General features: G+C 41.4%; 1 protein-coding gene across 1 annotated transcript in view; it reads right to left on the minus strand.

Annotated features, from left to right (window-relative positions):
• The window catches only part of PNN (pinin, desmosome associated protein), a 115,113-nt gene extending 89,090 nt beyond the window's left edge, over nucleotides 1-26,023 (minus strand). The window contains exons 1-3 of the mRNA XM_029598495.1: nucleotides 25,866-26,023; nucleotides 11,239-11,310; nucleotides 11,076-11,144 (exon numbers count right to left, since the gene is read on the minus strand). Of these exons, the coding sequence (XP_029454355.1) occupies nucleotides 11,076-11,144; nucleotides 11,239-11,310; nucleotides 25,866-25,978 (254 nt within the window). The 5' untranslated portion in view covers nucleotides 25,979-26,023. The remainder of the gene's footprint in view (nucleotides 1-11,075; nucleotides 11,145-11,238; nucleotides 11,311-25,865) is intronic.
• Nucleotides 26,024-26,622: the final 599 nt, after the last annotated feature.

Genomic DNA, 26,622 nt, shown 5'->3' on the forward strand with positions numbered 1-26,622 from the left:
AAATCCCCTGCTGAAGGGCTTGAGGGCAGTTCAGGATGTTGAGTGGACACCAACGTGTCGAAAAAAGATTAAAGGATCCCGGTTATCTAGGTCATAATTTGTGAAGCTGCACCTTGCAAGGATTGAGAGGCAGAGAATGATGCTCTCTTCCTTTTTGCTGGTGGAGGTGCTTCTTTCCCCACACTGGGGGAAATCAGCTATTGTGGTCTGCTGTATAAAGCGGTCTAAGTGTCTCATATCTTGATTGTCCAGAGAATAATGTGGTGCTCTCTTTTGCTTGCTTGGAAGTCTTTCCGAGCAGAGGAGGAAGAGCATGCAGAGATTCTTGGAGCATCTGAGACAAAAGCTTCAGACCCCTCCATATCAGAAAGGATATGGGTTGATGACCTACTCCAGGGATGGTGGAACGGTCCCTGTCGTTGAATCCTATGACGCACGACGCTTATGCGTTGATGGCACGTTATGAGTCTTCACCTTTGCCTTTCAGTGCAACGATGCATGCATCTGTTTTGGCTGTGTCGATGGCATCAGAGCATGGACTGGTGCAGGATGCGAAATTCTGTCCTTCTGCATTGAGTGTGTGGATCAACGCTCTGTGTCGGTAGAGTCGCTGCGATCATGTCCCTGCATCAGCTATTTTTTGATGATGGTGTGGACAACGCAAATGGTGCCGGGCCATCCTGTTTCACGTTTGCCAACGCGCTCGATGACACTAGAGCCTGCCTGGGCTCCCCAGGATCTGCCTGTTCTACCGGCTTCTTCGGGGGCCTCAGCCCTTTAGGCTTACTTATCGAAGGCTCAAGGGAAGATAACCTCTTCTTTCCATCCGGCCACCAGGGCTCCCAGCCCAGGGAAGAATGGGTTGAGCGCGGAGTTGGGGCATAAGAGCCCATTGGGATCCCTTCCGATTCCCAGAGTCTCGCAATCTTCGCGGCACGCTGCTGCTGAGCCCTGGGCTACATCCTGCTGCAATCCCAGCAGGATGCCTGGTCATGGTCGGGGCCTAAGCATAAATAATAATTATGTCGATCAGAGATGGACGGAATTTTTCTGCATTGGCAGAATTTGAACCCAGGCACCTTCGGGGCCATGGGAGCATTGAAAATTGCTGTTTTGGGACTCATGAAGTGAGTTGGAGAGAAAGAGAAAGAAAAACACGAGAAGACCCGCAGCCATTGCTGCGCAAGAAAGCAAAAAACTGAGGAGAGACAGTCATTTGCATGGGAAGGGCACTGTGCAGGCATGCAGGAGCAAAGTTTGAACGTTCTCTGAGAAGTTCCTGCACCGAGCCACCAGTGGGCACTCCCAGACACCATGGCTAATTCAGCCAGCTTACCTGCGGGAAAATCACTCTTATCGTAGATGATCGAGGGGTTAAAGGGGCACAATAAACAGTCTTACATAAAGATATTTCTGGTGTCATCTCAGTAACAGCAACATAAACACTTCTACCAGGCGCAATAGCCCTCCTTTAAAAAAAAAAATAAAAAAAAACACACACACCTCAGTAATTTACCACTAATACATGTCCTATTGAGAAAACACAACAAATAATATTGATACAAATGCCTACAGGCTAGTAAAATACCTCACCTCAATTAAACACATAGAATCGACCTTCACCAAGTACAGAACGATCGCAAATTACAAAAATGGAGACAAACTGGAATGGAAACCCAAAAAAGCCACTTTGCATACAGTGCAAACCTGGAGAAATGAAAACAAATATAGCACCTAACAGACTCCCAGGAACTACAATAATGCACTCAAACTAATGCGCAAAAAGTTACACCTGCATTATGGAACTAATTCAAACAACCCTACCTAGGAAAAGGCAACACTATAAATATTTAACCAGGTCCTAAACACCAATACACCTCCTCCTAGGAAAACAGAACAAGCTAACCTGCTATAGATCCCTACACAGAAACTTCAAGCTTGCAGAATACCCTTACCTGGGTCACACATGTAGAACACAGACAGACCCTGACCAAATAAAGAATAAAGTGACCATCAATGTTTTTGGTTTTCCATTGTTGTACCTAATAGATTCAGTTTGGCTTCTTCCTTTTTCCAGTTCAGTTTTTGTCTCCAAATTCCTATTTATACATTTCTCAAGTAATATAAAATAATTCTAAAACTAGAATAAATATAATGTTTCAAAACAACTGATAAACAGAATAGCATCCAATCATTAAAAACTTACAAAATTATTAAAAATTCTCTAAACACCAATAAAATATTTCAAATAGCAGGCATCACATAATACCTGAACGTAATCTGCTTTGAAGTGCCGAAAAAGTGCAAAAAGCGGAATATAAAAATCGAAGTAAAAAATAATTTTAAAAAACCCCCAATAATTAAAATGGTAATGAGGATAAACTTAAAAAGCCACATTTATTTACCCTCTCCAGCAACTCTCCTACTCCTTTCCCTAATAGGCCATTAGCACACACCAGAAGCAGCAAAGGCTGGTGAAGCTCTGTTTTCACACCCCTCTTCCTTATATATATTTGATCTAATAAATCCCTCCTAGGTTTTGTTGCGTGCAGCCATATGTGGCTCTTCTGTGAAAGGTATTCACAGTACAGTCTTTTCTTTCTTTTCAGCAGGGGTGTGGGAAGAAGAAAGGCCATACTGCTGCAGAAATCGTGTCCAACGGCTCCTCTCCAGCCCCGCAGCCATAAGAAGGCAGCACTCAGCTGTTTGCCTGTGCTGCTGGAGATGCAGAGCAGTCTGCTGAGAATGTGGCCACAGGGATTTCCTGCTGTGTGCAGCTGTTTGGGAAATCCATTGATTAGCTACCTGGGGTCTGCCGGCAGGGAAGGACTGCCTTAGAAAGGAGAAAGTGGGGAAACAAGCTTCATGTCGTTACAACCGGCAGTCCTAACTAAACCTATCTAAAAAGATTTTGGGTTTTTTTGTAGCTTTTAACTTATGCTGGTGTCATTAGTGTAGCTTATTGGGGAAATTTACAAATGTGCCCCTAACAATGTGAACTTCATGGTTATTTATACCTGCTAGCATTATAGCAGTTTTCAAAGGGGACGTGCCTGTAGAGATTTGCAGCTGGAAATAATACTTGGAGTCCCACCCAGGGAGTGTCTACTCATGATGCAGATAAAAGTACCTGAGTTCTTGATCTCTGGCTAAAGGGGTGGGCAATTTGAAAACAACCAATTTACACAGGGAAATGTCTATTTACCCCCTTAAAGAAGCAGCCTCTTACACTGGCCATTTCTATATAGGGTACTGGAAAAAATGGGATTTGGGTCATATTTTTGTACCTGGTTAAGGAAATTATATGACAAACCCAAAGCGTGCTTGAAAATCAATGGGGGTTACTCCAATTATTTCACAGTGGAAAGAGGGACGAGACAAAGGTGTCCGCTATCCCCCACATTATTTGCCTTGTTTCTGGAACCGCTGGCCATTAATATTCGCAGCAACGGACAAATACAGGGATTTAAGGTGGGGCGGGACTCATAAGTTGTGTCTTTTTGCTGATATTATGTTTACAGTTCAGGATCCAGATGCCTCCCTTACCCATATAGAGAAGGAGATTCAGCAGTTTAGTGATGCTTCAGGTTTCAAAGTCAACTGGGAGAAATCGGAAATTCTTAATATTACCTGTACACCAGATACAGTCACATCTTTACGTTCAACACATCATTCCGGTGGGCTACTCATAAGCTTAAATATCTAGGCCAGGGGTCAGGAACCTATGGCTCTTGATGGCTGCATCTGGCTCGCAGACAAATCTTTAATAAAAAAGTAAAAATCTAACAAAATCCCCCACCCTCCTGATGCCCCCCCAAGACCTGCCAAAAGTCCCTGGTGGTCCAGCGGGGGTCCGGGAGCGATCTCCTGGACTTGGGCTGTCGGCTGCCAGTAGTCAAAATGGCACCGACGGCCCTTTGCCCTCACTATGTCACTGGACCCCAGTGACATAGTGAGGGCAAAGGGCCGTCGGTGCCATTTTGACTACTGGCAGCCAACAGCCCAAGTCCAGGAGATCGCTCCCGGACCCCCGCTGGACCACCAGGGACTTTTGGCAGGTCTTGGGGGGGTCAGGAGGGTGGGGTTTTTTGTTAGATTTTTACTTTTTTATTAAAGATTTGTCTGCGAGCCCTGGACCCCCGCTGGATCACCAGGGACATTTGGCAGGTCTTTTAGATAGGTTTAGTTAGGACTGCCGGTTGTAACGACATGAAGCTTGTTTCCCCACTTTCTCCTTTCTAAGGCAGTCCTTCCCTGCCGGCAGACCCCAGGTAGCTAATCAATGGATTTCCCAAACAGCTGCACACAGCAGGAAATCCCTGTGGCCACATTCTCAGCTGACTGCTCTGCATCTCCAGCAGCACAGGCAAACAGCTGAGTGCTGCCTTCTTATGGCTGCGGGGCTGGGGAGGAGCCTTAGGACACGATTTCTGCAGCAGTATGGCCTTTCTTCTTCCCTCACCCCCGCTGAACATCAGTTCCTATTCTGAGCTGCAGGGGCGGGAAGAAGAAAAGGCTATATGTTGCTGTTGCCGGCTTCCCCCAAACACTCCTGCTGTTCCTCTCTGGGCTTGAAAGTGTTGATAAAGTTCTATAATTCCTCCTTATATTTATATAATTATTCAAATTATCCAAATCAGGATTTCTCTGCCATCTATGCTCTGCAGCATGCATAGCCTTTTTCTTAATCCTGAGATCGCCATTAAACTATGAAACTCTCCACTGGCAACAATACCTATCCACAACCACTATGCCTTAACTTCAAAGTATTGGTAATATTCACACTCCGGGCACTACTGAAAGAAAAACATAAAATAAGACTGTGAATAGTCTATGGTTCCTCTGATATTAACACGTTACTTACCCCTAACTGATTCCTTTCCAAGGTAGATATTATTTGGTCAAGAATGTGACTGGCCCCATGAGTAGGAGCCTGAATTAAAGCAGACATATGTAAAGCAAATCCCCATTGGCTTATCATCAATATGTAAATGATCAGTTATCAAGATGTTATCTGAACATACGAACAACAGAGATAAAATCTGCTAATGACAGATCAAGACTAAATAGGACTGGGTGCGAATGAACTAAAGCACAGATCCAAGATTCAAAACTATCACCAAGTTCTCAGATCCCACCCCTCCAAGTTCTAATATGAGTGGGACAAATGAACGACATTCCTTATAAATCAGAACTCCCCCCTTTTCTTCCCTTCCCATACTGCATGTAAAAAAGAACAGCTATCAGGGCACAAAAAAATGCAACAGTGGAATATCCACCTCAGTGTGCCAACGCTCTGTAATAAAAAACAAATCTAAATGCAAATCTAACAATTGCAATACAATCTCCATTTTTTTCAAAAACAGCACATATATTCACATAAGCAACAAACAGCGAAGGAGTGCGAGCCTGTAACACATTCCCCCCAAAACCTGGGAGACGAAATAGATAAATCAACTCAGACCCACCCAACCTCTCCTTTATGTGTAACGGAAGAGAAAAGAAATGATAGTTCCCCATCCCATTTATAACAGAAAAAGGCTAATTGAACAGAGCTCTAGCAAAAAACACAAGTCCAACCAAAGAGCCAAGCAAAGGGACACCACCGTTTGACACGGTCCTTCAGGCAGTGGGCTGTCAACATGGGCCGCTCCCTTTAGTGGCCCCCCTCCCCTCCCCCAGAACGCCCGATAGTGATGTCGTCGTTATCAGCGAAGCTACCCAGCTCCGAAGGCAGCAAGGTAAAACACCAGGAAGAAACGGAACAGTCAAAAAAAAAAAAAGTTGCACTTCAAACTAGCAGCATATATGAGACTGGAATCAGTGAAGAAGAGTCAACACAGATGAAACAGGCCTCTGGGCGCTAACAAAATCAACATCCCTTTGGCAGGCCTCTGCCGGTGAGCCGTTGCTGACAGGCCTCCCCTTTTATCCCAGACTTCAGGGACGTTGGGTGACATCACATGGGGTGGGACTTCTCATGGGGCTGTGGGCAAGGCAAGGAAACAATGAATGGTCAGATATTAACTTTCAAGGTGTTTCAGATACTACTAGCCCCAAAGTCTGAAGTAAATCACATATACAATGGCAAAGTGTCAATTTCTCTCCTTTGCTGCTGGTTTTTATATGCCTATTGAATTTTATGCCCTTGTAAATTTTGTAAGAATTTATGAACTTGTATACACACACACAATATATATATATATATATATATATATATATATATATATTTATTAAATTGCTTTGGGCAGTCTTTGCAGACTGAAAAGGCAGGGTATAAGTGTAAACAGAAATAATGTAAATAATTCTCAGAGTACAGAACTCATTTTAGACTTCAGCCATTAATACTGTAAACAGTAATGTACTGTAATTAGTACGCCTTATACCTGCAGGGAACATTTTAGTCATTCCGGCTTATCTGCTGACTGGCAGCATTCAAAGACAATTAAACTCTGGAATTTGTTGCCAGAGGATGTGGTTAGTGCAGTTAGTATAGCTGTGTTTAAAAAAGGATTGGATAAGTTCTTGGAGGAGAAGTCCATTACCCGCTATTAAGTACCGTATTTTTCGCTCCATAAGACGCACTTTTTTTCCCCCAAAGGTGGGGGGAAAATGTATGTGCGTCTTATGGAGCGAATATAAAAAAAAAAACCAAACAAAAATCTAACAAACACCCCCCCCCCGACTCCCCCAAGACCTGCCGACTTAATTTCCTACAACCCCCCCCCCCCCCAAGACCTGACAAATTAATTTCCTGCAATCCCCCACCCTCCTGACCCCCCCAAGACCTGCCAAACGTCTCTGGTGGTCCAGCGGGGGTCCGGGAATGATCTCCTGGGCGTGGGCCGTCGGCTGCCAGTAAACAAAATGGCGCCGACGGCCCTATGCCCTCACTATGTCACTGAGACCGACCGCTGCTATTGGTCGGTCTCAGTGACATAGTGAGGGCATAGGGCCGTCGGCGCCATTTTGTTTACTGGCAGCCGACGGCCCTATGCCCTCACTATGTCACTGAGACCGACCAATAGCAGCGATCGGTCTCAGTGACATAGTGAGGGCATAGGGCCGTCGGCTGCCAGTAAACAAAATGGCGCCGACGGCCCTATGCCCTCACTATGTCACTGAGACCGACCGCTGCTATTGGTCGGTCTCAGTGACATAGTGAGGGCATAGGGCCGTCGGCGCCATTTTGTTTACTGGCAGCCGACGGCTCACGCCCAGGAGATCGTTCCCGGACCGCTCCTGGACCCCCGCTGGACCACCAGGGACGTTTGGCAGGTCTTGGGGGGGTCAGGAGGGTGGGGGGTTGCAGGAAATTAATTCGGCAGGTCTTGGGGGGGTCAGGAGGGTGGGGGGTTGCAGGAAATTAATTCGGCAGGTCTTGGGGGGGTCAGGGGGGTGGAGGTTGTTAATTTAAAGGGTTGGGTTTTGGGGGTTCCCACAGAAAGAAAAATTTTCTGATCTGGGGAGTGGACCGAAATGGCCCTCCCCAGACCAGAAAACAAAATGGGGAGAAAAAAAAAAACTATGCACTCCCCTAATTTGCTCCATAAGACGCCCAGACGCAGAGCCGGTTTAGCACAATTTTTTTTTTTAATTTTCCCCCTCTGAATCCTAGGTGCGTCTTATGGTCAGGTGCGTCTTATGGAGCGAAAAATACGGTAAGTTGACTTAGAAAATAGCCACTGCTATTACTAGCAACAGTAATCCGGAATAGATTTAGTTTTTGGGTACTCGCCAGGTCCTTATGGCCTGGATTGGCCACTGTTGGAAACAGGATGCTGTAACCTTTCACAGAACATATTGTACTAACTTAATTTTGTAATTGTATATTGTAATTTGAATCTGAACATGTTTATTTGCTAACCTGCTAACATTCCCCTTTCCATCGACAATTGTAAACCATTATGATGGCAAACCCGAATGACGGTATATAAAACTCGATAAATAAAATATAATAACTGTACCAGATATTAGGGACCAAGGATGGATTTCAACAGGCATTTTAAGAACTGACTTTCTGAGCCAGGGAGAATTGTAGGCTCATGACAGGAGGAGAAGGAAATGCTAAATGATTCACAAATATCCTTCACAGATTTCCTAAAAGAAGTCAAGTTAATCCGCCAGTTTTCATTTGCTGTTCAGGGCCTAGTAAGAAAAAGGAGAAATCCCTTTGGTACATCTGTCAAGATGTTCCCCAAGATGGCTCCTAGCAAAAGAATTCACTGAGCAATAAAAATTCAGAATATCATTGCCCAAGCTAGTTGTCTATTTTACCTTCACTAAGGTTTTCTTCTGCGTATTCATTCTGTGCCACAGCAGAGACGTGATGTATGGATGGATATCTTGGCCCACTGAGAGAAATGGGAGCCAAGCTACTGCCATGGCAGTATAAAATGAATGTCACACCAAAAAGTCCAATGGGAATAACAAATGGAAAAATAGACTCATTCCCTAATCTTTAATTCATTATGCACCACAATATGTCAAATTTGTAAATGATATTAACATATAGAGGACCATCAATATGGGCAGATACAGGCAAAAAATGAGCCTTTCAACAAGTCCCACATATAATCATTTGGTCCTATTTTTTACGATCAGTTTTATTGCATTTTTTTTTAAGGAAATATTTTTTCTGCATTTAAAAATAATATTGAAAAAAAAAAATATCTCCTTAGAGTCCAAGTTTCGAAGGCTAATTTCTGCTTCGGGGTATGAATTCAAATTTTGGCTTCAGCTTCACTTGCTATTGCGTTAAGTTTCTAATACAAAATGAACCTTCATAGCAATACAAAGCAGGTAAACTAGTTTGAGCCCAATAAGGGCCAACTTCACTTATGGGGATAGTTTCCAGTATATGAATTCTCACCTTAGGCTTTTTAGCCTACATGCCAAAGGAAAAGAAAGCTTATGAGATCAATGCATGAATGTGTATGGTGTCCTATCCACACCAAATTTTCAGGACATGTTAGAGGGACATGACTGATAGAGGTGGGAGTTTTGGATCCATGCATATCCAACACATGTTCTGAAAAATAGGCTTCTTTAGTTCTGGATGGAACTTTGTGTAGTCAACATGAGGTAAGATGCAGAAGAAATGACAAGCAAAAAGGCCCAATTGGGAGAAAAATTCATTAAAAAACAGACCAAGTTGGTTCCTAAGCTGAATTACTGTAATGCTCTGTAAAAGGGTCTTCAGACAGGTCCTCTCTAAACTCCAGCTCATACAAAACTCCGTTGCATGACCAACAGAAGGACGCAAGCCACATGACCATAATCACACCAGTCCTGCACTAACTATGCTGGCTTCCAGTCCCATACAGATCCCAGTTCAAAACCAACACTGATCTTGAAGGCTTTAAGAGGAAATAATCCTAATTACTTGACAGAAAGTCTGTACCTATACAATTCTCCAGACCATCAAGATCCTTACTGCGGGTCTCCACAACACTGGAGATAAAAGAAATCAAGAGAAATGATTTACCGTATATGTTACTGAATTGTCAATAGGTTTTGGCTGTGTAAGTGCATAAGTGGGCTTTTGAAAATTGCTAGGATGTATGCTACTTTTGTGTGTAAATCCTTTTGATAATTTCCTCCTGAGCCAGAGGTAGGCAGCTCCGGGTCTGGAGTACTACAACCAGGTCTGATTTTCAGGAAAGTCACAATAAGACCATGCATGCAAAATGCATATTCATTGTGGATATCCTGAAAATCAGACCTGGTTGGGGCACTCCAGGACCAACATTACCTACCTCTGCTCTAAGCTTACAAACACACAGGCCGATACAGTACAGTGCGCTCCGACAGAGAGCACTGTTAGCCGGCATTTGGACGCGTGTTTTGGACGCGCTAGCTTTACCCCTTATTCCAGTAAAAACTGCTTTTCTGTGCAACCTCTGACTTACTATCATGGCGATATTAAGTCGGAGGTCCCAAAAGTTTAAAAAAGTAAAAAAAAAAAAAAATTTTTTTTGAAATAGGCCCATGGGTTGAAAACCGGACGCTCAATTTTCCCGGTGTCCGGTTTCCAAACTCGTGGCTGTCAGCAAGCTCGAGAACCGACGCCGGCAAAATTGAGCGTCGGCTGTCAAACCCACTGACAGCTGCCGCTCCTATCCAAAAAGGGGCGCTAGGGATGCGCTAGTGTCCCTAGCGCTTCTTTTTACTGCCAGGCCTAATTTAAATAAATTTATGTGTTGTATTGCGCGTAAAAGAGAGTGTCCTGTGCGCGCGTTGGGGAGAGCGGGCACTTGCCTGCTCTCCCGTGATTTTACTGTATCGGCCCGACAGTAAACCTAACTTAAAATAAATACTACATTGTAGCAGCAGATTCAGGCACTCAAAAATGGTAGCATAGGCACATTATCAACATTTTTTTTTTTTTTTTTTAGTTTGGAGCATGTTTTCTGAGGTGGAGACTTCAGCCTTAAAGACCTGAAGGAAGATCCAAATATTCACTTATTTCCTGAAATTGAATAATCATCCATTTGGCAGAGCTCTTCTGGGAAGCAGTTCCAAGAGAGGTGCTGCTCCCAAGAAGGATTGTTGCCCCATTTATGCACGTAAAACCCAGTTTTAAGTTTGTAAATCCCTTTGAAAACTACCCCCTTAGTATTTATCTGAAGTATGCATTGATGTAAAGTTTAATCATATTATTGTGCACTTATGTCAAGCTGCTAATAATCCCTGATTATATGCTGCAACATTATTTTGTAGTTTCCCTTGGGTAAATTTTCTTATTCAAAAAGGCCAATAATAAATCCAAACAATTAAGCAGAAAATTGAAAGTGCACCAAATGTTGACTTTAGCAATGAAAAATCTCATTCATTTGGACATTAATATATTCAGACAAAATGATGTGCCTGACAAAAAAAAACCTTAAACATGAAAAATTAAAACATGTGTTTAACTCCTCCCACTCCTAACCAGTCATGGGCTCTGGGAAACAAAGTTTTGGTCAGATGAGGTAGAATAATATATTTCACTAGCCCAGATAATGTAGGTCTGGCTTCAAACCTTCAAGACATTTTGTTCTGCTTTTAGTTGAAAAACACAGAATTCCACCTACCTACTTGCTGCCCCTTCAAAATCTCTCACTTTGGCTGGGGGGCCTCCTCCACTATCTGAGAGTCCACGCCTAGAAAACAATATGCAAGGCTGGTAAGCAAGAATTACAAAAGCTGAAACGTATTTTATTTATTTGGCAGGCTACATAAGCATGGGGGCCTTACCTTAGCAGTATAGCACCACGCCCTCTACCTCCGCCGATGCCTGAGATGGTCAGACGTCTAGCTAGTGCAGGTCTTTAAGAAAAAAAAAAAAAAAAAGATGTTTTCAAACTTTCATATTTGCAAAATTGAAAGATGTAGACTCCGGCACAAATAAACATCAGCAGATCAAGCAGAAAAGAAAAGAAAGGTGAATCTGGTCCAAAATACAATAAACCCCTATGAAACATCTAAAATGGCTTCTACAATCAATATGGAATAAACTGTGTTTCTTCATGAAAGAGTACCTGGTATTTGGCCTTCCAGTAAATGTGAAAAAAATGAACTTTAAGGGAGGTGTCTTGGAAATACATATTGCATAATGATATAAAACTTTAAATATTTAAAAAAGCATACATGTTATGATTTAAGTGGTGTTTTTTTATTTTATTTATTAAAATGTATCTCTCGCTTCATTCACCTTACCAAATCCTCAAGGAAGGTTACAAGAGATCTCTCAAATGGTTGAAACAAACAAAATGGTGTATATGTATCCATAGAAAGTTACATCCATTTCAATGTAGGATAACTGAAATAAGCATTTCAAAGTAGGCCTACTACAAAATGTTATGGAAGGTCAAATGCTACCTGAAATGTACAGCACCAGAAGAGTACAACACACAATAAAGAAGAGGAAATCAATGACATCTGGAGCTTGCTTCCAGATGTTTGGGACCCAGGTTGCCCTTTGTCATTTCATCAAGGTGCCAGTGTAGATGTGAACACCTTATGGGCAGTTCTGGAGGGAGGGAGTGCAGTCCTGGCAAGCACCAAGTTTTGAATCACAGAGAAATACTTATTAAATCATTTTGGTTAATGTGCCAGAGTTCTGAAAAATTCAACAACAAATCCCCAAGAGCTAAAATTACCATTGTCTCTCTAAATGTTCTCATAGAAACACAGAAAGATGGCAGAAAAGGACCAAATGGTCCATCCGGTCTGCCCAGCAAGCTTATGTTAGTATCTGCCGTGCAGGCCACTCCATGCTTATCAGTTTCCCAGACCATAAAAGTCAGGGGTCTCGTTGATCGCTGTTAAATCCAGTTCCCTGTTATGTCTTGCCGTTGAAGCAGAGAGCAATGTTTGAGTTGCTTCAAAGTATCAGGCTTATTGGTTATGGGTAGTAACTGCCACATCAACAAGTTACCCCCATACTTGTTTCCCCAGACCATAAAAGTCAGGGCCCTTGTTGGTTGCTTAAATTAAATTCCCCTTTTCCCCCCCTTTTGAACACAGTACTCCAGGTGAGGCCTCATCAATGACCTGTATAAAGGCATCACCACCTCCATTTTCTTACTGGTTATGCCTCTCTCTATGCAGACCAGCGTTCCTCTGGCTTTAGCTATCGCTTTGTCCCATTGCTTCGCCATCTTCAAATCACCAGAGACTATCACCCCAAGATCCCTATCTTGGTCCGTGTACATCAGCCTTTCCCCCTACCCAAATGATACTGCTCTTTTGGATTACTGCATCCTAGATGCATGATTCTGCACTTCTTGGCACCGAGTCCTAGCTGCCAAATCTTCGATCACTCTTCAAGCTTTCTTACATCACTTTTCATTCTCTCTACTCCTTCAGTCACGTTTACTCTGTTGCAGATCTTGGAATCATCCACAAATAGACAAACTTTACCTTCTATCCCTTCCGCAATGTCGCTCACAAAGATATTGAATAGAACCGGTACCAATACCGATCACTGTGGCATTTCACTTAATACAGCTCTCTCTTCAGAGTAGGTTCCATTTACCATCGCACGCTGTCTCCTATCAGTCAACCAGTTTGTAATCCACTCCAGCAGCTTGGTGCTCACTCCGAAGCTTCTCATTTTGTTCACATGCCTCCTATGTGGAATGGTATTGCTGATACTATTTTTCACAAGTATTGTTATTGCTTAGCCATCCGGTGTAGGAAATAAACTTAGTTAGGTTGAAATGCTACCCATAGACATGAAGTACAAAATTATAATGTGGGGCACCATCAAGAAAGAAAATAACATATGTGCAAAAAATCCTGAAGAAAAAACTTCAAAACATAAAGACAGTGGTTTTCCCTAATGATCAGCTTGAACCAGCCACACAAGCATTTAAGATTAAAAGGAACTTGGAGTTATTGATGTCACCATTCCTAGCAAAAATTATCTGTCCGATGGACTCATGTTTAGTTATACAAGGCTCAAAAACCATAAAAGCTACTATTACCTTTCTGGTTTCTCATTACTTGATGAAACAATTTACAAATTTGGGGGGGGGGGGGGGGGGGTTAACATGGGCAATATTTCAGATGACACAAACACAGAATACAGAAATAAATAAGGACCATATAATCTGTCCAATTTCCTTTCTTGTTGGAATACTGAGGATCACACCATCTTTAACTTTCCCCTCAACTGAGGGAGTATTAACTCCTGAAAGCCATCCAAAAATGAAGTAAGTTCAATAAAAACATCTCTTATATTTTTTGGTTTATTGACCTTTATTTCCCTCACTCCTTTGCGACTAAAGATCCTCTATGCTTATCCCAGGCTCTCTTGAATTGTTATTGCTTCCATCACCTCCACTGTGAGGCCATGTCATGCATCCAGCACCCTTTCTGAAAAAATATTTCCTAATGTTACTCCCCAGTCTACTCCCTTTGTGCTTCATATCATGTCCTTTTAGTGCTTGTTTTTCTTTGGGAAAAAGAAAGGTTTCTCTAGTGCATCATTTATACCATTTAGGTACTTGAAAAAGTCTATTATGTCTCTTCTCTCTCCATTCTACGAAGATTTCTTAAGATTTAGTTTAAAAAACTGTAGAAACCCAACGGAGCAGAACATAAGAAAGGGAGAAATAGTTATGCATAAAAGCAGGAGACAAGGCTCAGGTTGATCATATACGATGATCTCTAGGTTATAAAACAGCATAAGGCAGAGACTGGAATTCTAGGATGAAAATGCCTGTGTACAAGTAATTGGTGAGAGCTCATCTGGAGTATTACCCAGTTCTTAGTCCTGGGGGAATTCTGCACTACTGCAGAGTGCAGACTTTGCACAGAATTCCCCTCTGCTCAGAATTACCATAATCTGCGTAGAATTTGGGGAAGATGGAGGCGGCCCCACTGTGCCATGAGCCGCACCACAGCATGCCATGTGGTGAAGGAGCGAAGCCCGTCCCGCTCATGGTGAAAATGAGGGCTCCAGTGTGTGTGTGTGTGTGTTTAAGACTGCAAGCCTGGGGGGGGGGGTGTAGGTGAGAGAGCATGTGTGAGGGTACGTAATTGTGGGTGCCAGAGAGGGAGTCTATGTGAGGAGATTGTGAAGGAGTGTGTATGTGTGAGAGATTGGGAGCTGGTGTGGGTGAAAAAAAAAAAGGGAGTGTGTGTGAGTGCTTGTTTGTGAGAGAGAAAGTTTATGTGAAGGGGTGTGTGCAAGACATACGCAGCCTGTGTTAGTGTGTGTGCGCGAGAGAAAGAAAGGGAGCCTGAATGAGGGTATGAGAGACAGTGAAGGAGCCTGGATGTGCACTAAAAAGTGTGTATGTGAGAGAGAAAGATAGAAGGAGTCTGTAAGGGGCAGTACTGAGAGAGTGGCTCAACCCTCTAGGCTCGACCCCCTTCCACTCTTATCTCCACTCTGGGAGTGGAGATAAGAGTGGAAGGGGGTTGAGCCTAGAGGGGGAGGGAAGAGATACCAGCAGGTGGAAGAATTGAGGCCTGCGAGGGCAAAGTGGCCAGGAGAGTAGGGAGAGAGAGTGGAAAGGACACTCTTACAGTGAACTTCTAGGGGATTTCTGCTCAAAATATTTAAAATTATGCATCATTAAATAACTTTCTAATGATTTCTGAATTATCCCTAACAACTGAAAAGCAGGTTGTTAATACAAACAAAACACACACTTTGAAATATCTGTATGCCAATGCCAGAAGTCTAAGAAGTAAAATGGGAGAGTTAGAGTGTATAGCAGCAAATGATGAGATTGACATAATTGGCATCACAGAGACTTGGTGGAAGGAGGATAACCAATGGGACAGTGTATATCAGGGTACAAATTATATTGAAATGATAGGGAGGATCAGCTTGGTGGGGGTGTGGCACTTTATGTCCGGGAGAGTATAGGGTCCAACAGGATAAACATCATACAAGAGACTAAATGCTCAATAGAATCTATATGGGTAGAAATCCCATGTGTGTTGGGTAAGAGTATAGTGATAGGAGTATACTACTGTCCACCTGGGCAAAATGGTCAGACAGATGATGAAATGCTAAGAGAAATCAGGGAAGCTAACCAATTTGGCAGTGCAATAATAATGAGAGATTTCAATTACCCCAATATTGACTAGGTAAATGTAGCATCAGGACTTGCTAGAGACAAAGTTCCTGGATGTAATAAATGACTGCTTCATGGAGCAATTGGTTCAGGAACCAACAAGAGAGGGAGCTATTTTAGATTTAATTCTTAGTGGAATGCAGGATTTGGTGAGAGAGGTAATGGTGGTTGGGCCACTTGGCAACAGTGATCATAACATGATCAAATTTAAATAACTGGAAGGGGGACAATAAGTAAATCTGCAGCTCTAACACTAAACTTTCAAAAAGGAAAATTTGATAAAATGAGGAAAATAGTTAGAAAAAAACTGAAAGGTGCAGCTGCAAAAGGTTAAAAAAGTGCTCAACAGGCATGGATATTATTTAAAAATACAATCCTAGAGGTGCAGTCCATATGTATTCCACACATTAAGAAAGGTGGAAGGAAGGCAAAACGATTACAGTCATGGTTAAAAGGTGAGGTGAAAGAGGCTATTTTATCCAAAAAAAAATCCTTCAAAAATTGGAAGAAGGATCCATCTGAAGAAAATAGGATAAAACAAGCATTGCCAAGTTAAGTGTAGAACATTGAGAAGACAGGCGAAGAGAGAATTTGAAATGAAGTTGGCCATAGAGGCAAAAACTCATAATAAAAACTTTTTAAAATATATTCGAAGCAAGAAACCTGTGAGGGAGTCGGTTGGACCATTAGATGACCGAGGGGTTAAAGGGGCTCTTAGGAAAGATAAGGCCATTGTAGAAAGACTAAATGAATTATTTGCTTCCATGTTTACTAATGAGGATGTTGGGTAGATACCAGTTCTTGAGATGGGTTTCAGGGGTGATGAGTCAGAAGAACTGAACGAAATCACTGAGAACCTGGAAGATGTAGTAGGCCAGATTGACAAACTAAAGAGTAGCAAATCACCTGGACCGGATGGCATGCATCCTAGGGTACTGAAAGAACTCAAAAATGAAATTTCAGACCGATTAGTAAAAATTTGTAACCTATCATTAAAATCATCCATTGTACCTGAAGACTGGAGGGTGGCCAATGAAACCCCAATATTTAAAAAAGGCACCAGGGGCGATCAGGGTAACTATAGACCAGTGAGGCTGACTTCAGTGCCAGGACAAATAGTGGAAACTATTCTCAAGATCAAAATCGTAGAGCATATAGAAAGACATGGTTTAATGGAACACAGTCATCATGGATTTACCCAAGGGAAGTCTTGCCTCACAAATCTGCTTCATTTTTTGAAGGGGTTAATAAACACGTGGATAAAGGTGAACTGGTAGATGTAGTATATTTGGATTTTCAGAAGGCGTTTGACAAAGTCCCTCATGAGAGGCTTCTAAAAATACTAAAAAGTCATAGGATAGGAGGCGATGTCCTTTCGTGGATTACAAATTGGTTAAAAGACAGGAACAGAGAGTAGGATTATATATATATAAAAATGATCTGGAAAGGAATACAATGAGTGAGGTTATCAAATTTGCGGATGATAGTAAATTATTCAGAGTAGTTAAATCACAAGCGGACAGGAGACCTTGCAAGACTGGAAGATTGGGCATCCAAATGGCAGATGAAATTTAATGTGGATAAGTGCAAGTTGTTGCATATAGGGAAAAATAACCCTTGCTGTAGTTACACGATGTTAGGTTCCATATTAGGTGCTACCACCCAGGAAAAAGATCTAGGCATCATAGTGGATAATACTTTAAAATAGTCGGCTCAGTGTGCTGCAGCAGTCAAAAAAGCAAATAGAATGTTAGGAATTATTAGGAAGGGAATGGCTAATAGAACGGAAAATGTCATAATGCCTCTATATCGCTCCATGGTGATACCGCACCTTAAATATTGTGTACAATTCTGGTTGCCGCATTTCAAAAAAGATGGAGAAGTAGTGATGGAGAAGGTACAGAGAAGGGCAAGCAAAATGATAAAGGGGATAGAACAGCTTCCCTATGAGGAAAGGCTGAAGAGGTTAGGGCTGTTCAGCTTGGAGAAGAGATGGCTGAGGGGGGATATGATAGAGGTCTTTAAAATCATGAGAGATCTTGAACAATTAGATGTGAATCGGTTATTTACACTTTCGAATAATAGAAGGACTAGGGGCATTCCATGAAGTCAGCAACTAGCACATTTAAGACTAATCGGAGAAAATTATTTTTCACTCAACGCACAATTAAGTTCTGGAATTTGTTGCCAGAGGATGTGGTTAGAGCAGTTAGTGTAGCTGGGTTCAAAAAAAGGTTTGGATAAGTTCTTGGAGAAGTCCATTAACGACTATTAATCAAGTTTACTTAGTGAACAGCCACTGCTATTAATTGCATCAGTAGAATAAGATCTTCTTAGTGATTGGGTAATTGCCAGGTTCTTGTGGTCTGATTTGGCCTCTGCTGGAAATAGGATGCTGGGCTTGATGGACCCTTGGTCTGACCCAGGATGGCAATTTATGTTATGTTATGTCCATTTTAAATTAATTACTTAAAAACTGTCATGTAAATTGTGTTAGTTTGACCAATAAAAAGTATACAGAATTTTCAATTTTTTTGTGGAGAATTCCCCCAGAAGTAAATTTTGAAGGCTGCACCTCTAGAAATCTATAAACAGCATAGGCAATCTAGAGAAGGGCTACAGAAATGGTGCAGATTGTGCACCAAAAGCCCAATGAAATCACTTAAGGACATAAATAACATTCACCAGATGGAATAGTCCAGGGTTTGTAAATCTTATCTTTTGACTGATCTTAGGAAAGGTTTGTTTTCACAAGTTATACTATTATCATCTCTGCATATATCACCTTGGGGGGTCAAGTTGATAATATGCCTAAGATTTGTCACTTATTGAAAATACTCAACTGCTGTACCAACACGACTTATGTCCCTACAGAATTTTTGGTCTCTTTAACCCGACTGGCTTTAACAAAAAATGTTTCTCTTTTTGATTCGGTCTTTTTTCAACAAATTAAGGGCACCGCGATGGGCGCCATGATGACCCCCAGTCTGACTTGCCTATAAGTTTCTGATTTTAAAGAAAGACTTGTATATCCATCTAACTTGGTCCTCTTATTTATTTATGATTACTGTACATTGATGACATTCTTTTGGACTGGAACCGATGTTCAATTTTTTCTGTTTTTGGACTGGCTAAATAACTATCTACAATTTAATTTTAACATCCACCATTTTCAAATCTCTTTTCTTGATATTCTCATCTCCTTTGATCATGACAGTTTTACAATATCTATTTTTCAAAAGGCGACTGATCGGAATACCCTGTCTTTTGATAGTCATCACCCTTATGCTTTGAAAAACAACATTCTAGTTGGTCAATTCTTAAGACTTCAGCGGCTTCGTTCTTCAAGGACTGAATTTATTAATCAAGCTAAGCAGATGATGATTCGGTTCAAAGAAAGGAGGTACCCTCATAGTGTTTTGAAGAAAACCTTTAAATGCACCTTATATGCTAACAGAGATTTCCTTTTTTTTTAACCACAACCACGTTCTTCCGATGGGGTCAACTGTATACTGCCTTTTTCAGTCCACAGTCAGGCTCTCACCACTATCATGTCGCTACTGGTCTTTACTTTTCATGAATGACATCTTTAATTGTCCTCTTCAGTTCACTTTTCATCATGGTAAGAATCTCTGGGACTTTTTTGTCCATTCTGAACTACATCAGACTACTCCCTTGTCGCCGTCCTTAGGTGGTCATAGCCCTTGCGGCAAGTGTTCAGTTTGTTCACTCTCTCTTTCTTCTTTTACTCATCCTGTTCCAAAAAGGTGTTTTATCTACAATTTGTTTCTAATTGTCTATCATCAGGTGTGGTGTATGTTATTATATATCCTTGCCAGAAATTATATGTAGGAAAAACAACACGCATGAATAAGAACATTGATCAAATATCAATATCCAACGTGAAAATACTCCTTTAGTTGCACATTGGTCGGCTCAATTGCATACTGTCTCTGACTTGAGATTTTTCATCATTGACATGTTAGCTCCTCCATTTCGTGGGGGAGATTTTTCAGAAATGCTCATCCGAAAAGAGCAGAAATGGATTTACAATTTCAGTCTCTCTCCACACGGTCTGAATAATGAGATTGAATGGTGTTTCTTTACTTGACTTTGGTAGTTGTTTAGTTCTCTTTCAAGTCCTGTTTGGCTCTTTTCTTTAACCTGTTCTGATTAGTTGGTGGTTTTTCATGCCAAAAACCCACAGCGTTTAAAGGATCACTCTTTCCTGTTAATTTCTGCGCTCCCGGTTACTTCATGTTGAAACCGACATTTGTTTGCTTCTTTAAATATACCAGCTTTTTCCTATTATATGGTCCCACAGTGTTATTAATTTCTGTTTCCATTTTTAGATTTGATACTTTAATGCTTGTCCCTCCCAACGCAGCATTGCAGCGAAACATAGGGTCCGTGTCGGGGGACCCTCTTTGAAATGCTACAGGTATTCTAGAACAGTGGAGTTGCCGTACTAAGTAAAGATTTATAATGGTGAATAAGACATCTGTGTGGATCTTTAATTTGCTCTGCACTTCTTCTGCCTATTTGTTTAATATGCCTAACTGCCATGCCTACTATATACTAGCATGGTAGTTTTGATGCCTCCATGTTGTTTGCTATTTGGAACTCAGCCCTGTTCTCTCACCAAACTAACTAAATAATTAAATATCAGTTATTAAGCCCTACCATTATCTGGAGGTGTTCTCTCTGTTAAATTATCCTGGTCAACTGCTTGGGACCTATTCCTGCCAGTTTATTAGTTTCCTGTCTGCACAGTATCAAAGGGTTTACTGAAATCTAAGGATTTATAAACTTAAAACTGGGTTTTACATGTGTAAATGGGCTTTTGAAAATTGCTACAATACACGGTATTGAATCGTCAATAGGTTTTACACATGTAAGTGCACTTTAAGCACATAAATAGGCTTTTAAAAACTGCTACAATACGTTACATGCATAACTCTTCTGAAAATTACCTCCTAAGTGTACCACATCGAGTCCCTAGGAGTAACAGGAATTAAATCTACTTTATGGTATCTGCCAGTACTTGTGACCTGATTTGATCATTATCGGAGACATGATGCTGAGCTTGATGGACTTCAGACCGATCCAGCATGGCAATTCTTATGTTCTTATGAGTGCTCTCCCTTGACCTTGACTGGTCACCATATCAAAGAAATGACTGAAGTTTCTCCTTCAAAGACAAAAACCTTTTTTGAAGCAAATCAAAAGTCCAGAATTCTAATCTGAAGCCCATACCAATTGCTACCCACTTCTGTTCCTTTCAAAGTGCTCACACGATTTAGAAAGCAGCTTGATGGCTTATTTCAACAGATGAAGAAAAATAGTACAGTACAACTGCCCATTTTAAAGTAATAGTACCATTTTTATTTGCTTCCTCTAGACAGTACCTTTGCTACATCTAGTATCAATCTGAGGACTAGTTATCGCTTTCTGAAGGACAAGGAGGCTTATGAGGTCACTGAACATGTCCCTCGTAACTTGGTGTGTTTGGTGTTCCATCCATACCAAATTTTCAGGACAAATTAGGGAAAACATGAAGATTCTAGCAGGGGTGTTTTTTGTGATTCATATATATCTGCAGATGTGCACATTCTAGAAAGTAGGTTACTTTAGTTCTAGGTGGAACACTTTTTTTTTTTAATAATCTGTACACATCTTATTTTGGACACATCCATTCTTACTGAATATCCTTAAAAATCACTCTTCTGTACTTCATCCAATATGTAGTGTTCATGTGGTGCCTGTACAGGGTTCTCCAAGGACCGTCACAAATGGTTTCATATGAGCAACTTTAAAAAGCTTTATACACTTATTTCTCCCCAGAAATGTAATACAAATCAAAATGAATGTGGAGAAGTGTTCATGATTTTGTTTTACTATTAAATGAACTACTTTAAAAAAATGATCAGATCTGTCAGACAAAAATCACCTCTGGCAAAACCATGTTGCACATCAGATCTTGCAATCCACTATATTCCAGAAACTGCACTCTCATCTTGCTTTAGCAGAGATTCCATTAATTTGCTCACTATAGAAGTCAGACTAATTGGCCTGTAGTTCCCAGCATCCACTTTTATGAATAGGAACCACATCTGCCCATCTCCAGGCCCCTGGAATTACTATTGATTTTAAAGAAGCATTGAAAGTCAGTATGCAGAGTTTCCAGAACTTCTCTAAGTTCCCTTATTACCCTCTGCTGTATCTCATCCAGCTCAATTACCTTATCTATTTTAAGTTTAGTTAAGCTCCTCACAAACACAATTTTCTGAAAACTGATTGAGGTTTACCTCACTTCCAATCTTGTGTTCATTTTATGTGATTCTTCTCCTGACCCTTCCACAGTGAACACCGAACAAATATTTGTTAAACAATTTTTTTTATCCCTCTATATGGGTCTGTATTGGACACGCGCACAAGTTAGGCGCATTGGCCACCCGGCCTGCACCGTGCATCCCTGCTGTCCAAGAAGGGAAGATGGTGCTGACGATCCCCGCGCATAAGATGGCGCCCCCCGAGCGTCTCCACGCATATGGACCCTTGCACTGGATCGGGGCCTAGCCCAACCAAGGCTGCTCAATCCGATCGGTGCTCCCTTCTAACCTCGCCGGGGACGGATTCGGTAAGGCAATCTGAGCTCTGGAGACCGGAGATCTGAATTTAAAGATTTTTTCTTACCTGGTCTCGGTGCTTACCGATCATTTGCCGGATGGTCTCCAGCTGCGGGGGGGGAGAGGGAATTACCTTCACTGCCTTGCTCGTTGCTGCACCCGCTGCCTTTCAGCCACATTGGGGGTTAAGTCCTTGCCGGGAACAGACTACCAGACCAAAGCAAACCTCTGAGGAATATTGGAGATCACCTCAGGAATTCTCGACTGGGGGAGTGACCCTTGGGTAACACCGCAGGAGAGCGGGGCTCGATCTTCCTTAAGGTAAATTTTGTTTCTTCTTTGCTGTAATTCTTAACACTATTCTAGCGTGTGGGATAGTGTCCGCATCTGCTAGGAGACGGAGAGATACTGAAGAGCTGAGGTTACTGCAAGGGTATATCTAGAGTGACGTCAGCTTTGAAATCTGACTCCATCTCCCATCTTCTAGCAGAAAAGCACAATACCCACTGATCCTGAGTCCATCTGGCTACACGCTAGGAAACTATCATTAAAATAGCCTATGGTATTTGAAAACTAGATGGTTACCAATGTAACACCAATTTTTAAAAAGGGATCAAGGGATGACTCAGGGAAACTACAGACCAGAGGGTCTAACATTTGTATCTGGCAAAATGGAAGAAACTATCAAAGAAAAAAAAATTGCTGAACATATAGATGGGCATAGTTTACTGTGGCAAAGCCAACGGATTTAGCAAAGGGAAGTCTTGCCTTACCAATCTGCTACATTTTTTGAATGAGTAAACAAACATGGATAACAGTGAGCCAGTTGATATAGTGTATCTGAATTAACAGAAAGAATCCGACAAAGTCCCTCATGAGAGACTTCTTAGGAAATTTTAAAAAAAGTCATGGGATGGGGGCAGTATCTTATTGTGGATTACAAATGGTTAAAGGACAGAAAACAGAAAGTAGAGAAAAACTACATTTTCCCAATAGAGAAAGGTAAACACTGGCGTGTGCCAGGGATCTGTTATGGGACCACTGCTTTTTAATATATTTATAAATAACTGGAAATGGGAACGAGTGAGGTGATCAAATTTGCTGATGACAAAATTATTCAAAGTTGTTAAATCACAAGAGGACCTTGCAAAATGGGAAGACTGGGTATGCAAATAGAAAATGAAATTTAATGTGGACAAATGCAAAGTGATGCACTTAGGGAAGAGTACCGCGAATTATAGCTAGATAATCCAAGGTTCTACATTAGTAGTCATCATTCAGGAAAAGGATCATTGTTGATAATACACTGAAATCTTCTACTAAGTGTGCAGCAGCAGCCATGAAAGCTAATAAAATGCTAGTAATTATTACAAAAGAAATAGAGAATAAAACAGAGAATAACTCCATAGTGCAACCTCATTTTGAGTACTGCGTGCAGTTCTAGTCACCACATCTCAAAAAAGACATAGCAGAATTAGAAAAAGGTACAGAGAAGGACGACCAAATGATAATGGGGATGAAACGATTCCCCTATGAGGAAAGGCTAAAGAGTTTAGGACTCTTCAGCTTGGAGAAGAGACGGCTGAAGGGAGCTATGATAGAGGTTTATAAAATAAATGAGTGGAGTGGAATGAGTAGATGTTAATTGGTTATTTACTCTTTCAAAAAGTACAAAGTCTAGGGGATACAAAATGAAATTACTAGGCAATACATTTAAACTAATAATTTTTTTTTTTACTCAACGCATAATTAAGCTCTGAAATTCATTGCCAGAGGATGTGGTGAAAGCTATTAGTGTAGCTGTGTTTAAAAAAAGGTTTGGGCAAGTTCCTGTAGGAAAAATCCATAAACCATTATTAAGGTGGAGTTACAGATATCCACTACTTATCCCTGGGATCAGCAGCATGGATTCTATCTACCCCTTGGTATCCTGCCAGATATTTGTAAACTTGGGAGTGGCCACTGTTAGAAACAGGTTATTGGGCTTGATTGTCTGACTCAATATGGCAACTCATATTTTTTAAGATAGGGCAACCAGAACTGCACACAATACTCAAGCAGGCCGATGTAACACAGACATACTAAAAATGTGTGTCCAAACTAGATGCACTTCTTTTTAACATGCTCACAATCACCTCTCCTGGGCACTCGATGCAATAGGCGAATGAGTCGATGCACTAGGGATAAATTGTGCATCCCTAGCGCATCCATAGCATTGGTTGCCTAGGAGAAGTGACTGTGCACAAGTTAGGAAAATGGATGCTCGTTAACTGAGCATCAGTTTTCTTAATCTGACCACAGGCAAGACTTTATTTATTTGAGGTTACTCAATTTTTCAGCTCCCCTGACTTAATATCGCAGCAATATTAAGTCGGAGGAACTACAGCAAAGATAGAAAAGCAGTATTTTCAGCGTTTCTGTTAACTTTTGGGGCTCCTCAAGACTTAAACACCAGCTCCGGGGCGCACATTAATTTTTGAGAGTAAAAATCGGACACACATTTATTTTTTACATTTGGGGATAATAGCTAATAGCCTCATCCACGTGGCATTTACATGTGATGAGTGCTATTAACTATGCACTGGTTTGGATATGCTAACCCCCTTATTGCATAAGGGGTTATGGATGTGCATCCAAAACATGCATCCAAACGCGGGTTAACCTGTGTGCTAGCCCAAGGGCACAGTATTCCATCAGCTTATAGGTGCAATCACCCCATGATACCATACAGATGCATTATGATATTGTTTTAATTCTCCATTCCCTTCTGAATAATTCCTAACATTCTATTTGCTTTTTTATCAATAGTTACAAGTTTAGCTGAACATATTTGTTAAGCAACACTGCACCAACATTTTTTTCATTATAATAAAGGCATAAATGAAAGCACACTGGATTATAGGGCCAGCTATATTAAGCATGTCCCCTAGAGACACAAAATGGAAGCAAACTTTTGGTACATTTGGCCTCTATATACTAAGCTGGTTTCCCTAATTACATTTCAGGTAAGACAAAGTTTTCCCTAGCTGCGTTTCAATACAAACGGCTAGAGATTTATAGTAACCTTATTGAAAATAAAAGAAAGGAAAGACTATACGTATAACAAAACCCACTGATCACAAGTAGATTCTTATCAAGTTACATTTCTTAAATGCATTTAGATCTTGCCAACAGGCATAATGGAATAAACACAAATATAGAGATATATAAATTCCAACTGCATAAAATGTAAAAATCTTAAAAAATAAAAGAATAAGAAAGGAAATTCGTAGTTTCTCTTCACCACAACAGAAACGAATCATGTGCCCACCCCATTTACCTATTTTGTATCTTAAAGGAAAGCCGGACTTTGGCTTTTCCACCCCCGAAAGATTTGCATTTAATACCAACGTACAATAAAGACCTAACATGGTAAGAACTGCCCAATGAACTAAAATGTCCCATCACAGCTAAATTCCAGGGCCAAATTAGAGCATATGCCAAATGCAAATATCGTAAAAAAGGCGATCGCAGACCCCACCAAAAGGAATCACCAAGTCACTCCGCCACACCGTGACAGAACTTCCCGTTGTGACCATGCGGCCTCTACCCCACTGCATTGAGATTTCGTGAGGCACGTGCTAGCCCCCGACAGCCACTCACGATGCCGCGGCCTCACCTGACGTCGTTCGGATCCCTGCCGGTCAACTTCCGTATATTTTCATCCACATTTTTCAAGCTTTCTTTCGCCTTTTCTAGCTGTTCCTGCAACGCTCTCACGGCCACCGCCATCTTGTCTTCGCAACATCCAAATCACTTCCGGGGCAAAAGGAAGTGGCACTGAACCAATAAGGAGGGTGCTCATAAAGTTGAATCGCTGTACCCTGTTTACCAATGCTGTGGAAAAACCTAGGCTAGTATATAAATATTGATATGTTTTGCAAAGTGGGATTATGATAGTCGGCTGAAAAATACTAACCTTATAGAAATATTTACTGAAGGAAAGAAACTGAAACGATTCGAAGAACATAAACATTGTAAAATAAATAAATAAATACCTAGGTGACTGCATCACAGAAAATGGAAAATATTGAAAGAGACAAACAATTCATAGTTTAAAATGTATTACGTTAGTTCTGTGGTTCACTGCGTTAATTTATTGAGTCTACAAGCCGCATAAGCACTATTTGTATTTTTCTTTAAATTGGCATCATTGGCGTAGGGTTACCAACTGGGAGGAGGGAGGTGCCAAATGTGAGAGGAAAGAGTGAGGGTGTATGCCCAAGAAGGGGAGCTGTTGGGAGGAAAGGATCCCGAGAGCAGGAAACTGGTGCAAGGCATTGCCCGGTGGGGAGAGATGCAGGGCCAGTGCTAGCTTTATTGCTGCCTGTGCAAACAATTACTGTGCTGCCCCACCTAACATTTACAAGTACAGT

Source organism: Rhinatrema bivittatum, chromosome 4, assembly GCF_901001135.1.
Source record: "Rhinatrema bivittatum chromosome 4, aRhiBiv1.1, whole genome shotgun sequence".
Classification (NCBI taxonomy): domain Eukaryota; kingdom Metazoa; phylum Chordata; class Amphibia; order Gymnophiona; family Rhinatrematidae; genus Rhinatrema; species Rhinatrema bivittatum.